The sequence below is a fragment of the Melospiza georgiana genome, chromosome 19, assembly GCF_028018845.1.
Source record: "Melospiza georgiana isolate bMelGeo1 chromosome 19, bMelGeo1.pri, whole genome shotgun sequence".
Taxonomy (NCBI): Eukaryota; Metazoa; Chordata; class Aves; order Passeriformes; family Passerellidae; genus Melospiza; species Melospiza georgiana.
In genome coordinates, this window is record NC_080448.1 from 5,394,382 (window position 1) to 5,407,161 (window position 12,780).

General features: G+C 50.7%; 2 protein-coding genes across 2 annotated transcripts in view; one reads left to right on the top strand and one right to left on the bottom strand.

The window, feature by feature from the left end:
- Positions 1–12,780, top strand: part of STX1A (syntaxin 1A) — a 72,667-nt gene that overhangs the window by 53,375 nt on the left and 6,512 nt on the right. The window contains exons 4-7 of the mRNA XM_058037410.1: positions 2,137–2,211; positions 6,605–6,678; positions 7,369–7,477; positions 12,471–12,544. Of these exons, the coding sequence (XP_057893393.1) occupies positions 2,137–2,211; positions 6,605–6,678; positions 7,369–7,477; positions 12,471–12,544 (332 nt within the window). The remainder of the gene's footprint in view (positions 1–2,136; positions 2,212–6,604; positions 6,679–7,368; positions 7,478–12,470; positions 12,545–12,780) is intronic.
- The window catches only part of CLIP2 (CAP-Gly domain containing linker protein 2), a 311,706-nt gene that overhangs the window by 13,796 nt on the left and 285,130 nt on the right, over positions 1–12,780 (bottom strand). The gene's annotated exons all lie outside the window — the stretch shown is intronic.

The window sequence follows — 12,780 nt, forward strand, 5'->3', positions numbered from 1 at the left end:
CAGGTCTGCAGGTGAGGTCTCAGAGCAGAACAGAGGAGGGATCCCTCAGCCTGAGCTGACAGGAGAAGGGAAAGCACGTGGCAGTGAGTTAGGAGAAATTGTTCAGTAGAATTGAAGGTGGATGTGGGTGGGAAAGACCTTGGAGGCCCCTGGCCAGTCCCCTCCAGCCTTCACCCAGTCTTGTGCAGAACATCCATAAGGACAGACATCCACAGACATCCCACAGACATCCCTCAGCCTCTCTGCATCTGCTATTTGACCACCATCATGGATGCTTTTCTTCTCAATATCTAATCTGCATTTTGCTTGCCCCAGCACTGCTTGTCCTCTTCCTGTGCACCCCCAACTTCAGTAGGAAGCTGAATGTCACCTGCAGGGACCAGCAGGACACCTGGCCCAGCTTCTCTCCACCCTCCTGCAGGGTGGTCTCACACAGCTGTAGGGACCCCTTTGGCTTTCCTCTGTCCAGGTGAACAATCCCAGCTCCCAGCCCAAACCTGTGCCCATGGCAGCCTCCTGTCTCCTCTTGTCTCCTGTTCTCCTGGTCCTTGTCTGCTTACCCAGCCTGGCTGGCTGCAGGGAGTTACTCAGCCCAGGCTGGTTTATTTCTTTATTAAGAAATAATTTTTAATTCCTCATTATTACAGTTTTTAATTTCTTATTATAACAGTTTCTTATTTTTATTACTTTCCTGTTATTGGAAATTTTTATATTTCCTATAAATTCTTTCAAGTAATTACTTCACATTACCATTTCTTGTAATTTCTTTATTTCTTATTATTACACGTTTTTTTTTTAAGAATGGAGAAAAAATTAGTCACTTAAATGAGAACTTAACCTGAAAATGTCCTATTTCTACCACTGCATTTGTGCCCTTCTACAGCAAATATCCTGGGGTGAAGGACTTCACAGATGTGTTCCTTCTCTCCTCTTCCCAGTAGTGCTGAAGCTTGTAGCTCAGGGATGGGGATGTTTATAGCTGCCAGAATGATAGGACCTTCCCCCAGAACATTCCCATCATCAGGATTTTCTAATTATGCCTATGACTGGCAGCTGGCATCAGAACCATTGACATGAGTCAGTCAATATGCCTCAGCTCTATTAAACTAAGTTTTATTTAATTAAGTCTTGATCTCATCGAAATCAAGAGGGAGTGTTGGGGTGGCAGCAGGGAGAGCTGCAGTGGCAGACCCCAGGGGGGTCCCACTGCTCTGGGTTTGCTGCTCCAGGGGCTCTGGCAGTTCCTGAAGCACAGATTGCTGAGGGGCACAGCTGCAAATCCTGGTGGCTTTCAGGGCATGCTGGTTTCTGGGAGAGGAACCTGGATGTGATCACAGGGTCACAGGGATTGAAGGGGATTTGAAAGGTTCCACCCCTGCCATGGCAGGGACACCTCCCACTGTCCCAGGCTGCTCCAAGCCCTGTCCAGCCTGGCCTTGGGCACTGCCAGGGATCCAGGGACAGCCACAGCTGCTCTGGGCACCCTGTGCCAGGGCCTCAGCACCTTCATGGTCTGACATTTCCTCCCCATGTCTAACCTGACCTCATTCTTGTATTCTTGTTAAATTTAACACTTGTGTTGGGGCCCCAGAGCTGGAAGCAGCTGGAGGTCTCAGGAGTGTGAGGAGAGTCCAGCATGGAGCATGGGGTGGTGGAAGTGCTCCCAGTCTGGGAGTGGAAGTTTTTCCAGTCTGGATTTTGGGAGTTTCCCAGTCTGGATTGTGGGAGTGCTCCCAGTCTGGGGGTGGGAGTGCTCCCAGTCTGAACTGGGGAAGTGCTCTCAGTCTGGGGGTGGAAATTTTCCCAGTCTGGATGTGGGAGTGCTCCCAGTCTGGGAATTGGGAGTGTTTTTAGTCAGGGGTTGGAAATCCTTCCAGTTTGGGGAGTTCTGGAGTTCTCTGCTTTTAACCCCCTGTGTTCTCAGAGGTGTATCCATGTCCTCAGTGGCCACACCAGGTGCCAATATTCAAATTTCAGCACTGATTGGTTTGACCACAAGCTCCCAAAAAGTTACTTCCTTTTCAAACCAGGACAGGGGGTTGAAGGGCTCCCAGCTCTGGTCTCTACACTCTGCAGGGCAGCAGATTTCAGTGGTGGCTGCAGCACACCCATGTTTGCTCTTTGCTCTCTCCCCAGAAACGAAAGAGGAGCTGGAGGAGCTGATGTCCGACATCAAGAAGACGGCGAACAAAGTGCGCTCCAAACTAAAGAGTGAGTGGTGACACACTAAACTAAACTAAACTAAACTAAACTAAACTAAACTAAACTAAGCTAAACTAAACTAAACTAAACTGCCTGGCATGGAGCTGTGGGCTCTGCCTGGAGCACTCCTGTCCCAGACTGGAAATCCTCCCAGGGATCAGCATCACCTTCCCTCCCTGCTGTACCCTCCTGATGCTTTTGTTTGCCCTTTTTGTCCCCTTGTGCCTCATTCCCAGAATGGGATTGAGGGAATGGGGCCAGGAGCAGCTGGTGGGCTCTGAGTGAGTCCTGTGCCTCACCTCTGGCAGGGCTTGGAGCCTGGGCAAGCCCCAGCTTGGCTAAAGGTTCTGTTCAGGTCTGTGTGGGTGAGGAGGTGCTGCTGTGGGATGTGCTGCAGGATGTCACCCTAGGTTTCCACTACTGGAGGAGTCATTCAGACTCTGAGGTGTGAGAGCAAGGTGGTGTCTGCCCACTGATGGTCAGGGTTGTGCTGGAACACTCAGACAACCCAGAATTCCAAGACTGGGCCCCAGGGGACTGAGGGAGTCCAAGAGGATGGCAGAATCTTGAGACAGGGGGCAGGTCACCCTGGCACCTTGGATTTGCCTGTGGTGGTATGGACATCAGTCTGGGGTTTGGTTTGCACTGGTGCAGGGGACCTGGCTGTGTCTGAGGGGTAGGAGAGGAGTTGGTGCTTCCCCCAAGGCAGCAGTGTCCTCACTAATCCCAGGTTTTGTGGGAGTCTGGCAGTCCTGGAGGACTTAGGTATGCCCGGAGCCCTGTGTAAGGTCACCCCTGGTGTGGCCATGTCCCATGTGAGGGCCAGGAGACCTGTACTCCTTGTTCCCATGCTCCCTCTGTCCTCCTAACACACAATCTCACCTAGAGCCAGGAAGGAGAGCCAGGGATATCTTATCTAATCCAGAGTCCAAGGGATCCATTCCCTGGCCCTGGACACACTGGGATCACTGGTGATAGGATTTGGTCTTAAAAAAACCAAAAATCCTTTTCCATAAGTGTGTTGTTCAGTGTTTTGTAAAGGACTTTGAGAGCCTGAAGGATTGCAGGACAGGCTGCTTTTGCCTGCTCCCAGAAAAGCCTCTCTGCTGTCATGTTTACCTGGAGCAGCAGATGCCTGGTGCTTGTGCTGTGTCCCACATTGCCTCCTGGCCAGCATGATCAATGACAGAAAACAGTCAGGGCTGATCAAAAACAACAGCTGCTGACAACAAACTGACTTCTTCAGGCCAGACATTACTCATGCAGGGCATAATTCTGATTGCCAGCTTCTTGGGAAAATGGGATTTTATTAGTTATCAGAAATGCCCAGTGTGTGCCAATGCCATTCCATGGGAATGGGAGTGCTCTGTGTGGGTGTGCAGGAGGGACTGATGGAATGCACTGAGCTGTGCTGGGGGTGAGCCCTGCTGCAGGAGGAGCCTGCCCTGTGCTGGGCTTGAGGGACTGATCCAGCATGGGAAGTGCTGAGCTCTGAGAGCTCTGGGACACCAGTGTTGGGAATGGGGTCTTCAGCCAGACTCTGGAGATGCCACTAAGGCTGTTTGCCAAGAGGTTTATCAATGTGCCCACCAGGGACACCAAGATCTCAGAATATTGCTTTATTGCAGCCCCAAAACACATGAAAAGTCTCTGTTTTGGCCCACACGTTTGAAGAATGAGTCAGAGTTCTTCAGTTTTTGGTCTCAGAGTTGTTTGTTGTATCTTATCTATAAAAATTTTTACAATTACTTCCCAATACCTATCGCCTATGTTAGACAGTGAGCTTCCACTCTGAACCAATCCCAAAGTGCCAACATCACAGCAGAAGATGGAGGTAGAGAAGAAGAAGAAGAAAGGCTGGACACACCCAAGTCCTTCCATCTTGTCCCCAAAACCCATATTCTAAAAACCCCAAAATCTACTTTTTCACCTAGTGATAATTTTATTATTACACTACTTAAACTTCTGTGGCTTTCAGGTCTTCATACAAAGCTGGTAATTTGCTCCATGGGTCACAATCAAACCCACAGGTGCTCTGGGCTGTGCACCAGGGTCTCTGAGCCCCCTGGCAGGGGTCCTGGCAACTCTGGACACCCAGAGGGATGCACTGAGCTCCGACATGCCACCAGCTCACATGGCTGGTTCAGGTGGAGATGTGTGTCCCTGCACACTGGCCAGCCTGCTGATTGGAGCTTTCTTCCAAGTTTTATAATCCCCTGAAACTAAATCTTTGAGATATTATGTCCTGAGCTGGCCTTGAGGAGCAGCTCTCATAGAATCCTGGAATAATGGGATGGTTTGAGTTGGAAAAGGCCTTAAAGGAAATCCCATTTCACGCCCTGCCATGGGCAGGGACACCTCCCATTACTCCAGGCTGCTGCAAGCCCTGTCTAACCTGGCCTTGGGCACTGCCAGGGATGGGGCAGGATTGCTGGTCTTGCTGTGCCAGCCCTGCAGTGTGACCGTGTTCACAGGGATCTTGGGATGAGGGAAGAGATGAGGATCTGACTCCGTGTTTCAGAAGGCTTGATTTATTATTTTATTTTATATATTACATTAAAACTATACTAAAAGAATAGAAGAAAGGATTTCATCAGAAGGCTGGCTAAGAATAGAAAAAGAATGATAAGAAAAGCTTGTGACTTGGACTCTCTCTCCAAGCCAGCTCGCTTTGATTGGCCATTAATTACACACATCCAACATGGGCCAATCCCAGATGCACCTGTTGCATTCCACAGCAGCAGATAATCAATGTTTACATTTTGTTCCTGAGGCCTTACAGCTTCTCAGGAGGAAAAAATCATAAGGAAAAGATTTTTCATAAAAGATGTCTGTGACACTGGAGCCCACAGCCCCATGGGACACGACCCTGCTCCTCCCTGCCATGGCCTCAGGCTTTGGGCACTGAGGATTTCATGTCAATTAATGTTCCTCATTAAAGGGGGAGATCCCTGTGCTGCTCCATGGCTGCCCAGCACTCCTGCCAGCATGGTGGGTGCTCCCTGTGCCGCTCCAGGCACATGGAGGAGCTGCTGGGTTTTGGTTCCCTGGAGGAGTTTTGAAGTTTGGTATTTTGCAGAGACACTTCAGCTCTGGATTTTCTCCTCCTGCCTCTCTGGTGGGAGCAGCTTTCCAATTTGTTTGAATACTGGCAATCAGACCTAAGCACCACATTGATTTTATGTGGAAATCCTGGCTCAGCAGCCTGGGGGTGACAGTGCTGCCCTTTCAGCCCCAGATCACAGCCAGGGGCCAGGCACCAGGTGCTTTGCAGTCATGAACCAGGGCTTTGCTGCCGGGCTGAATGCTGGAGTCAAGGATTTGGGAATTGCCCAGTCCCAGCTGCTCCTTGATCCAGTGTTTCACAGTCCCTTTGCCAAGCAATCCCTTCTTCCTTTGGTTAAGCACTGGAGCTGGTGGAGTCACCATCCCTGGAAGTGTTCCAAAGATGAGCACATGTGGCATTTGGCACAGTGGCTTCATGGGCTTGAGGCAATCAGTGGAAGGTTGGATTTGATGATCTTGGAGGTCTTTTACAGCCTGAATCATTCTGTGATTGTTCTCCAAAGAGCACAAACTATTGGAATATTTACCAATATAGCCAGGCAGGACGTGCCTGAGCTTGTCTGAATCAAACAGTAGCACTATGGTGTTTCACCCCACAGACACTTTGGGCTGGCTGGGTGTGTGGTGTTTCACCCCACAGACACTTTGGGCTGGCTGGGTGTGTGGTGTTTCACCCCAGAGACACTTTGGGCTGGCTGGGTGTGTGGTGTTTCACCCCACAGACACTTTTGCCTGGCTGGGTGTGTGGTGTTTCACCCCACAGACACTTTGGGCTGGCTGGGTGCTGCAGCTGGGCCCGTGGGGACAAGTCCAGGCCTGCAGGAGCTCTGGTGGTGCTGGGATGGAGCTTCCCCCCATAACAGGGGCTGCTCCTCAGGTTTCCCTCTGGCAGAGAAGCTTTGAGGCGATGGTGAAGGAAAGGAGCTGGTTCTGATGGAGGGTTTGGATCCAGAGCTTTATTCTGGCCCACAGGCCTCTGAATGCAGCACCAGCTCCAACAGAACTCCCTGAGCCCGTGGTTGCTGCTCCTTTAACCCCGGGGAGAGGGGCAGGGAAGGGGTAGGGACCCACCAAGCAGGGACAGGAGGGGAGGGACAAAGGGACAAAGGACACCTGGATGGCCCAGTGCCCCCCAGGGGTAGAGGGCATCCTTTGAATCTGCCAATCCTTTCTGGAATTCCAGGATTGACAGACAGTGCTGGGAGGGGTCAGGGTGTGGAAAGGAGAGGGGACTGATTCACCTGCGAGCGAATTATCAGGGGAGGGACCCGAGGTCCTGGGGTAAACCCTGACATCACACCACAACAACAAACTAATGTGTCCTTGTGCCCTTCAGGCATCGAGCAGAGCATCGAACAAGAGGAGGGGCTGAACAGGTCATCGGCTGACCTGCGGATAAGGAAAACCCAGGTGAGCCTCTAAACAGCGAGCTGAGGGGCAGCTCAGGGGTCCCAGAAGTGCTGGGAGAGGAGGCCTGTGTAGGGAGATAGAATGTAATAAAATAAAGATGGCATAGAAAGTAATCTCACCCCTAAGGAGTTGCAGGTGGGCCAATTATCAAAGATTAGGAACAGCCTGACTTTAACAGGCCATGGCTGTAACCAGTGAGAAAAAGATGCTATAAAAGAGTGGGGTGGCTGATTTGGAAGGGAACTGGAGTCAGTTGGCTGCTTTATGAAAGAGTCAGTGCTCTGAGGAGCTGACCATGAGAAACACCAAGATTATAAAAGAATAGAAGAGTTCTATTGAAATAATATATTAAAAAAGAGTAGAATATATAATTGATTCTATTGAAATTATATAAAATAATAGAGGAAAGGATTTCATCAGAAGGCTAGCAAGGGGAGGAAAGGAATGATAATAAAATCTTGTGACTGACCAAGTCTGAGACAGCTGGACTGTGATTGGCCATTGATTACAAACAACCATATAGGACCAATCACAGATGCACCTGTTGCATTCCACAGCAGCAGATAACCATTGTTTACATTTTGTTCCTGAGGCCTCCCAGCTTCTCAGGAGGAAAAATCCTAAGGAAAGGATTTTTCATAGTACATGTCAGTGCCACTCTGAGCCTGCTGTCCCCTTGTGTGCCCCCAGCACTCCACGCTGTCCCGCAAGTTCGTGGAGGTGATGTCGGAGTACAACGCCACGCAGACCGACTACCGGGAGCGCTGCAAGGGCCGGATCCAGCGGCAGCTGGAGATCAGTGAGTAACCCACCCTGCCATGGGGCCCTGCTGGGCTCTGTGGGCCACAGCCTGAACACTCCCAATGGAGCAGAGCTGCTCCTGTCTCGGTTTGGAAAGACAAGAGTCTGCTAAGGAAGGCAGGAGCCTCCCCTGAAATGGAGAATGTAAATCCTCCCCACCCCTCCCAATTGTTATAAATTTTAAATTAAGGGCTCTGAGGCAAAAATGGATACTGCAAATATGGGAGCAGGAAATAACAGTTCTTTAATAGGGAAGAAAATAAAAGGATAAAATAAACAATGCAGTACACTGGAACAACACTGCCAGAGTCAGAACCCAACCTGACACCCTGTGGGTCAGGGTGTTGGCAGCAGTCCCATTGGAATTGTGGCTCAGCCCTCCTGCAGTGTCAGGGGTGGTTCTGCTGGAGCAGGGATCCTGTAGAGAAGGATGGATTCTTCCTCTGAAGATCCAGTGGGAGAAGAGGCAACTGCTGTTCCTCTGGGGAATCCAGTGGAGAAGCCGTGCTGGTGTCTCAAAACCTCTGGATTATATCTGGGTAGGAATGCTTGGCTCCTCCCTCTGGGCTCACATCTCCCAATGGGATGCTGTAGTTCTTATCAGCCATGCAGTGACATTCAATAGCTGTTATCAGCAGATGTCTCCCTGGAGGGAGAACTGGGTGTGATCACTCAGAGAGAGACAAGGCAAACTGCCCACTTGACAGAAGACACTTGCCATACAGATGGTAATAGAATAAGTCTTGCCTTGCAACCTGGAACACTCCCACTGTGACTATAGGACACAAAAGAACACAAACACACACTGCTGCCCTCAAGGTGAAGAAGAAAAGGGAAGTTTATTTTCTGACTCCCGACATTTATAGTTTTCCAAAAGTGACAGTGGATTGGAGGGTGACAGTGCCACCTCTCCAATAACACTGGACAAACCAACAATCCATCAAATTTCTCTTCCTCCATAAAAGAATGTAAAACAATAAGTTATTTACAGAAAGTGTATGAGAAAGTTTGTTACAAGAATGTCAACATCAGAAAGCTTAGAAAATCTTAAAAAATCAGGGCGACACCCCCAAAGCTGGGCAGAGCTCCTGGGATGCACAGGAGGCCCTGGGAGCAGCTGGAACACGGCTCCTGTGGAGTGGGACCTTGAGTTCCTGTGGCAAATAACGTCCTAAAATGTAATTCCCGTGGCATCCAGCAAATTACATCCCAAAATGCTGCAGAGAGAGCACAGGGATCACAAGGAGAGGGATTCCTTCTGTGTTTGCAGCTAATTTTTATTCAAAGAAGCTCACAGGATCTCCTGATTCCTGTGGGTGCTTGTCTTTCCTCAGGGTGCTCTTCTTCATGGATGAACTTAGCTAAACATGGACACAGGGAAGGGATTTCTTGGGGTGGGAGCACTCCCTGCTCCTGATGGCCTCCCTTGCACAGGAGGAGCAGGAACCTCAGCAGCCATTGTGCTGTGGCCAAGGGGGGACATCAGGTGACAGCTGTGAGGCTGGTGGCGCCTCACCCAGGTGGCACTGCTGTGGCACTGGGATCTCTGAGCCATCCAGAGCCCATCCCTTAGGAGCAGTCCAGTCCTGCCTCTCTATAAAGACATTCTCCTGATGGTCCTTCTGGGCAGCCAGTGGTACCTGGATGGTTTACAGCAAAGAGGAACCATGTAATCAGGGGAATAATCAAGGGGGAAGGCAAGCCATGCAGAGATTAAAGGAGATTTTTGCAAATAATCTCAGTTTCAGGCATGTTGTGGGGTTTGTGCTCAGAATGGAAGGCTCTGAATTTAGTAATTTTCTTTTCCTAAGAGCCACATGGATGTTTTTTATCTCCTCCAGCAACATACTGTGAACAATGACAGGAGATCTGTGAGTGAACCTGGTGTCCTTGGTGGTCACCTGTGGGAATTATTCTGGGAATCTGGGTGCTGTGGGAATTTCTGTGGAGGGCTGGAAGGAGACACAGCTGTGCAAGCCTTAGTCTTTGTTCAGATGAGTCTTTGTGATGCCTGATGCTCCCAAGGCTGCACGGGAAGGCTGACTGACACGGGGCTCAACAAGAGCTTGGCAGTTTGCTGTAAAGCAGGATGTGTCACTGCTCCAGCTGCCTGACTCATCCCTCAGCCACCATCACCCTGCAGTGACAGCTCAGGAGTGCCTTGTCATGTGAACAGCAATTGAAGGTATCCCTGTGCCTCCCTTTGAGAGAGGAGGCTTGGCAGGACTCAGCCTTGTCCTTGACTGGATGCAGACCTGAAAGAAACCTCCCTCTTGTTTTCCTGCTGAATTTTGGGAGGGCTCTGCTGCTCTGCTTCAATCCTGGAGATATATTGTTGTTTGTTATGGTGTTCACAGGGGTTCCAGGCTGAGGGAAGAGATGAGGATCTGACTCCATGTTTCAGAAGGCTGATTTATTATTTTATGATATATATTATGTTAAAACTATACTAAAAGAATAGAAGAAAGGATTTCATCAGAAGGCTGGCTAAGAATAGAATAGAAAGGAATGATAACCAAGGTTTGTGGCTTGGGCTCTGTCTGAGCCAGCTGACTGTGATTGGCCATTAATGAGAAACAACCACATGAGCCCAATCCCAGATGCACCTGTTGCATTCCACAGCAGCAGATAATCATTGTTTACATTTTGTTCCTGAGGCCTCCCAGCTTCTCAGGAGGAAAAATCCTAAGGAAAGGATTTTCCATAAAAGATGTCTGCCACAGTTGTTCTTGTGTCTGCCCTGTCCATCCTGCCAGGCTGTCAGTGCCTGCCAGAGCCTGGGGGTGCAGGGACAGGGCAGCTCAGGAGCCCCCATGGAGCAGTGTGTGCTCTAGGAGAGGTGTCCCTGTTCCTGACACCAAGGACTCCTGTTCCCTTCAGGATGGAGCTGTGGAGGAGTGTGGGTGTAGATAAGTGCGTTTCTCATTGCTGCAGAAGAGGTGCAGAGCTGGGCTGGGGAGGGACACAGCCCTGTGCACAGCCCTTTGCCACAGCTGGATTCCCCCATCAGGACAGTGGAAAAGATTTCCTGGCAAAAAGACTCACCCAAAGATTTTGCTATAGGACATGAAAGAACACAAGCTCACACTGCTGCTGTCAAGGTGAAGAAAAAGGAAAGTTTATTTTCTGACTCCAACATTTATACTTTTCCAAGAGTCACAGTGGATTGAAGGATGACAGTGTCACCTCTCCAATGACACTGGACAGACCAACAGTCCATCAAATTTCCTCCATAAAGGAATGCAAAACAATGAGTTATTTACAGAAAGTGTGTGAGAGAGTTTGCTACAAGAATGTCAACATCAGAAGGCTTAGAAAATCTTAAAAAATCAGGGCGACATCAAGGAACAGCTAATGGATGTTTCAGCAGGAGTGCTGCCTGGGCAGGGGCTCTGCTTGGCCTGGGCTGTCCCAGGCAGGGCTGCAGCCCCAGCTGCTCCTGCACAGGCTCTGGGACAGAGCTCAGCTGGGATGTGCCTGCACACATCTCCACAACATCCTCAGCTCTCGTTTCCTGCTGAGGAGCCCAAAGATAGAAAGGGCTGGGAGCTCTGACAGCAAAGCCAGTAAATCACTTGGGTTTTGAACTTCTCAGGTGCTCTGGGCAGGCTCCCCAACACCAGCAAGTTTCTCCATCCTCACCACACCTGGCTCTGCAAGTAGCACAGTGGCAGAGTTGGTGATGTGGAGTCACTGCCCTGGGTGTAGCCACCCTCTGGGGCTCCCCACAGCCCCCTCAGGATCTGTTCCCCTCTCCTTGTGTGGGCACTGCTGTGTCTGTGCTGTGTAACCATCAGCATCACCCTGCCCACCCAGAGCAGCTCTGAGGGCATGCAGTGTGCAGGGTTCTGTGGCTGAATCCTCATCCTGATACCAGCCTGGGCAGGGCCAGAGCTGAGCTGGGTGACAGCCAGGTGGGCCAGATTGTACCTGTCACCTCACAGACAGCTGGGCAGGACAGCATTACCCATCTCTCCATGAATTTTATGGATTTGTGTCTGTAGTGTTGAAAAGCCAGCTCCAGGCTGGGGAAGGTGCCTTGTCCTCAGTGTGAGCCCCAGCTGTGGCTCTGCAGGTGCTTGTGCAGGGATGCTGGAGAGCCCAGCTGAGCCCTCATTTAGCCATGGACCACTGGACTCCTTCAGCCCTGAGCTGCTTCCCTATTTATAGACATCTGCATGCAGGGTTGGACAGACTGCCATCCAGTGTCTGCTGGCCTGTGGGACTGAGCTGTGGCACCAGAGGCTTCCCTGGGAGCTTCCCCCACACCCTGGCAGGGCTGCTCCTGCCCCATGCCTGGGAGATGGTCACTGGGGATGGTCCCTGTGTCCAGCTGGCCATTGCAGGGCCAAGGATGTGCCTTGAAGTCTCCTCAGTGGTTTCACATTCACCTGTCCCAGAGTTTGCAGTGACCTGGGCACTGTCTCTCTCTGTTCTCTCCCTGCCACCTTAGGGCTCACTTTGCTCCTCCATGCTCTGGGCTTTTTGTCTTGTTGAGGATCTGACTCCATGTTTCAGAAGGCTTGATTTATTATTTTATGATATATATATTACATTGTAACTATACTAAAAGAATAGAAGAAAAGGTTTCATCAGAAGGCTGGCTAAGAATAGAATAGAAAGGAATGATAACAAAGATTTGTGGCTCAGCTCTCTGTCTGAGCCAACTGACTGTGACTGGCCATTAATTACACACATCCAACATGGGCCAATCACAGATGCACCTGTTGCATTCCACAGCAGCAGATAATCAATGTTTGCATTTTGTTCCTGAGGCCTCTCAGCTTTTCAGGAAGAAAAATCCTAAGGAAATGATTTTCCATAAAAGATGTCTGCGACAAGGCTGTGAGAGAGCAGCCCCCAAACTGCCCTGTGAGCTCCGGGGGCTGGAAGCTCTGCTCTGTTCTGCTCGTGGGGGAATTCTCTTGGAGCCCGTGGGGTCTGTGGTGGGTTCAGGGGGCCCTTGGCTGACCTGTGTTGTGTGGTTGCAGCTGGCAGGACCACCACCAGCGAGGAGCTGGAGGACATGCTGGAGAGCGGCAACCCGGCCATCTTCTCCTCTGGGGTAAGCTCTGCCACAGCTGCAGCTGAGCCAGCCCCAGCACCAGGGGTGCTGCTGCACGTGCTGCCATGGGGGCCTCAGGGCAGAGAAATGAGCACAGCCCATGTGGGAGAGGCCTGGGGGCTCAGGTGTGGCCTGAGGATCTGCTGGAGCTGTTTAAATCCCAGCACCTTGCTGCAAACCCCCTGGCTTGGGTCGTTGGAGGGGCCCTGCAGCTCCTGCTCATCCCTCTCTTGGTG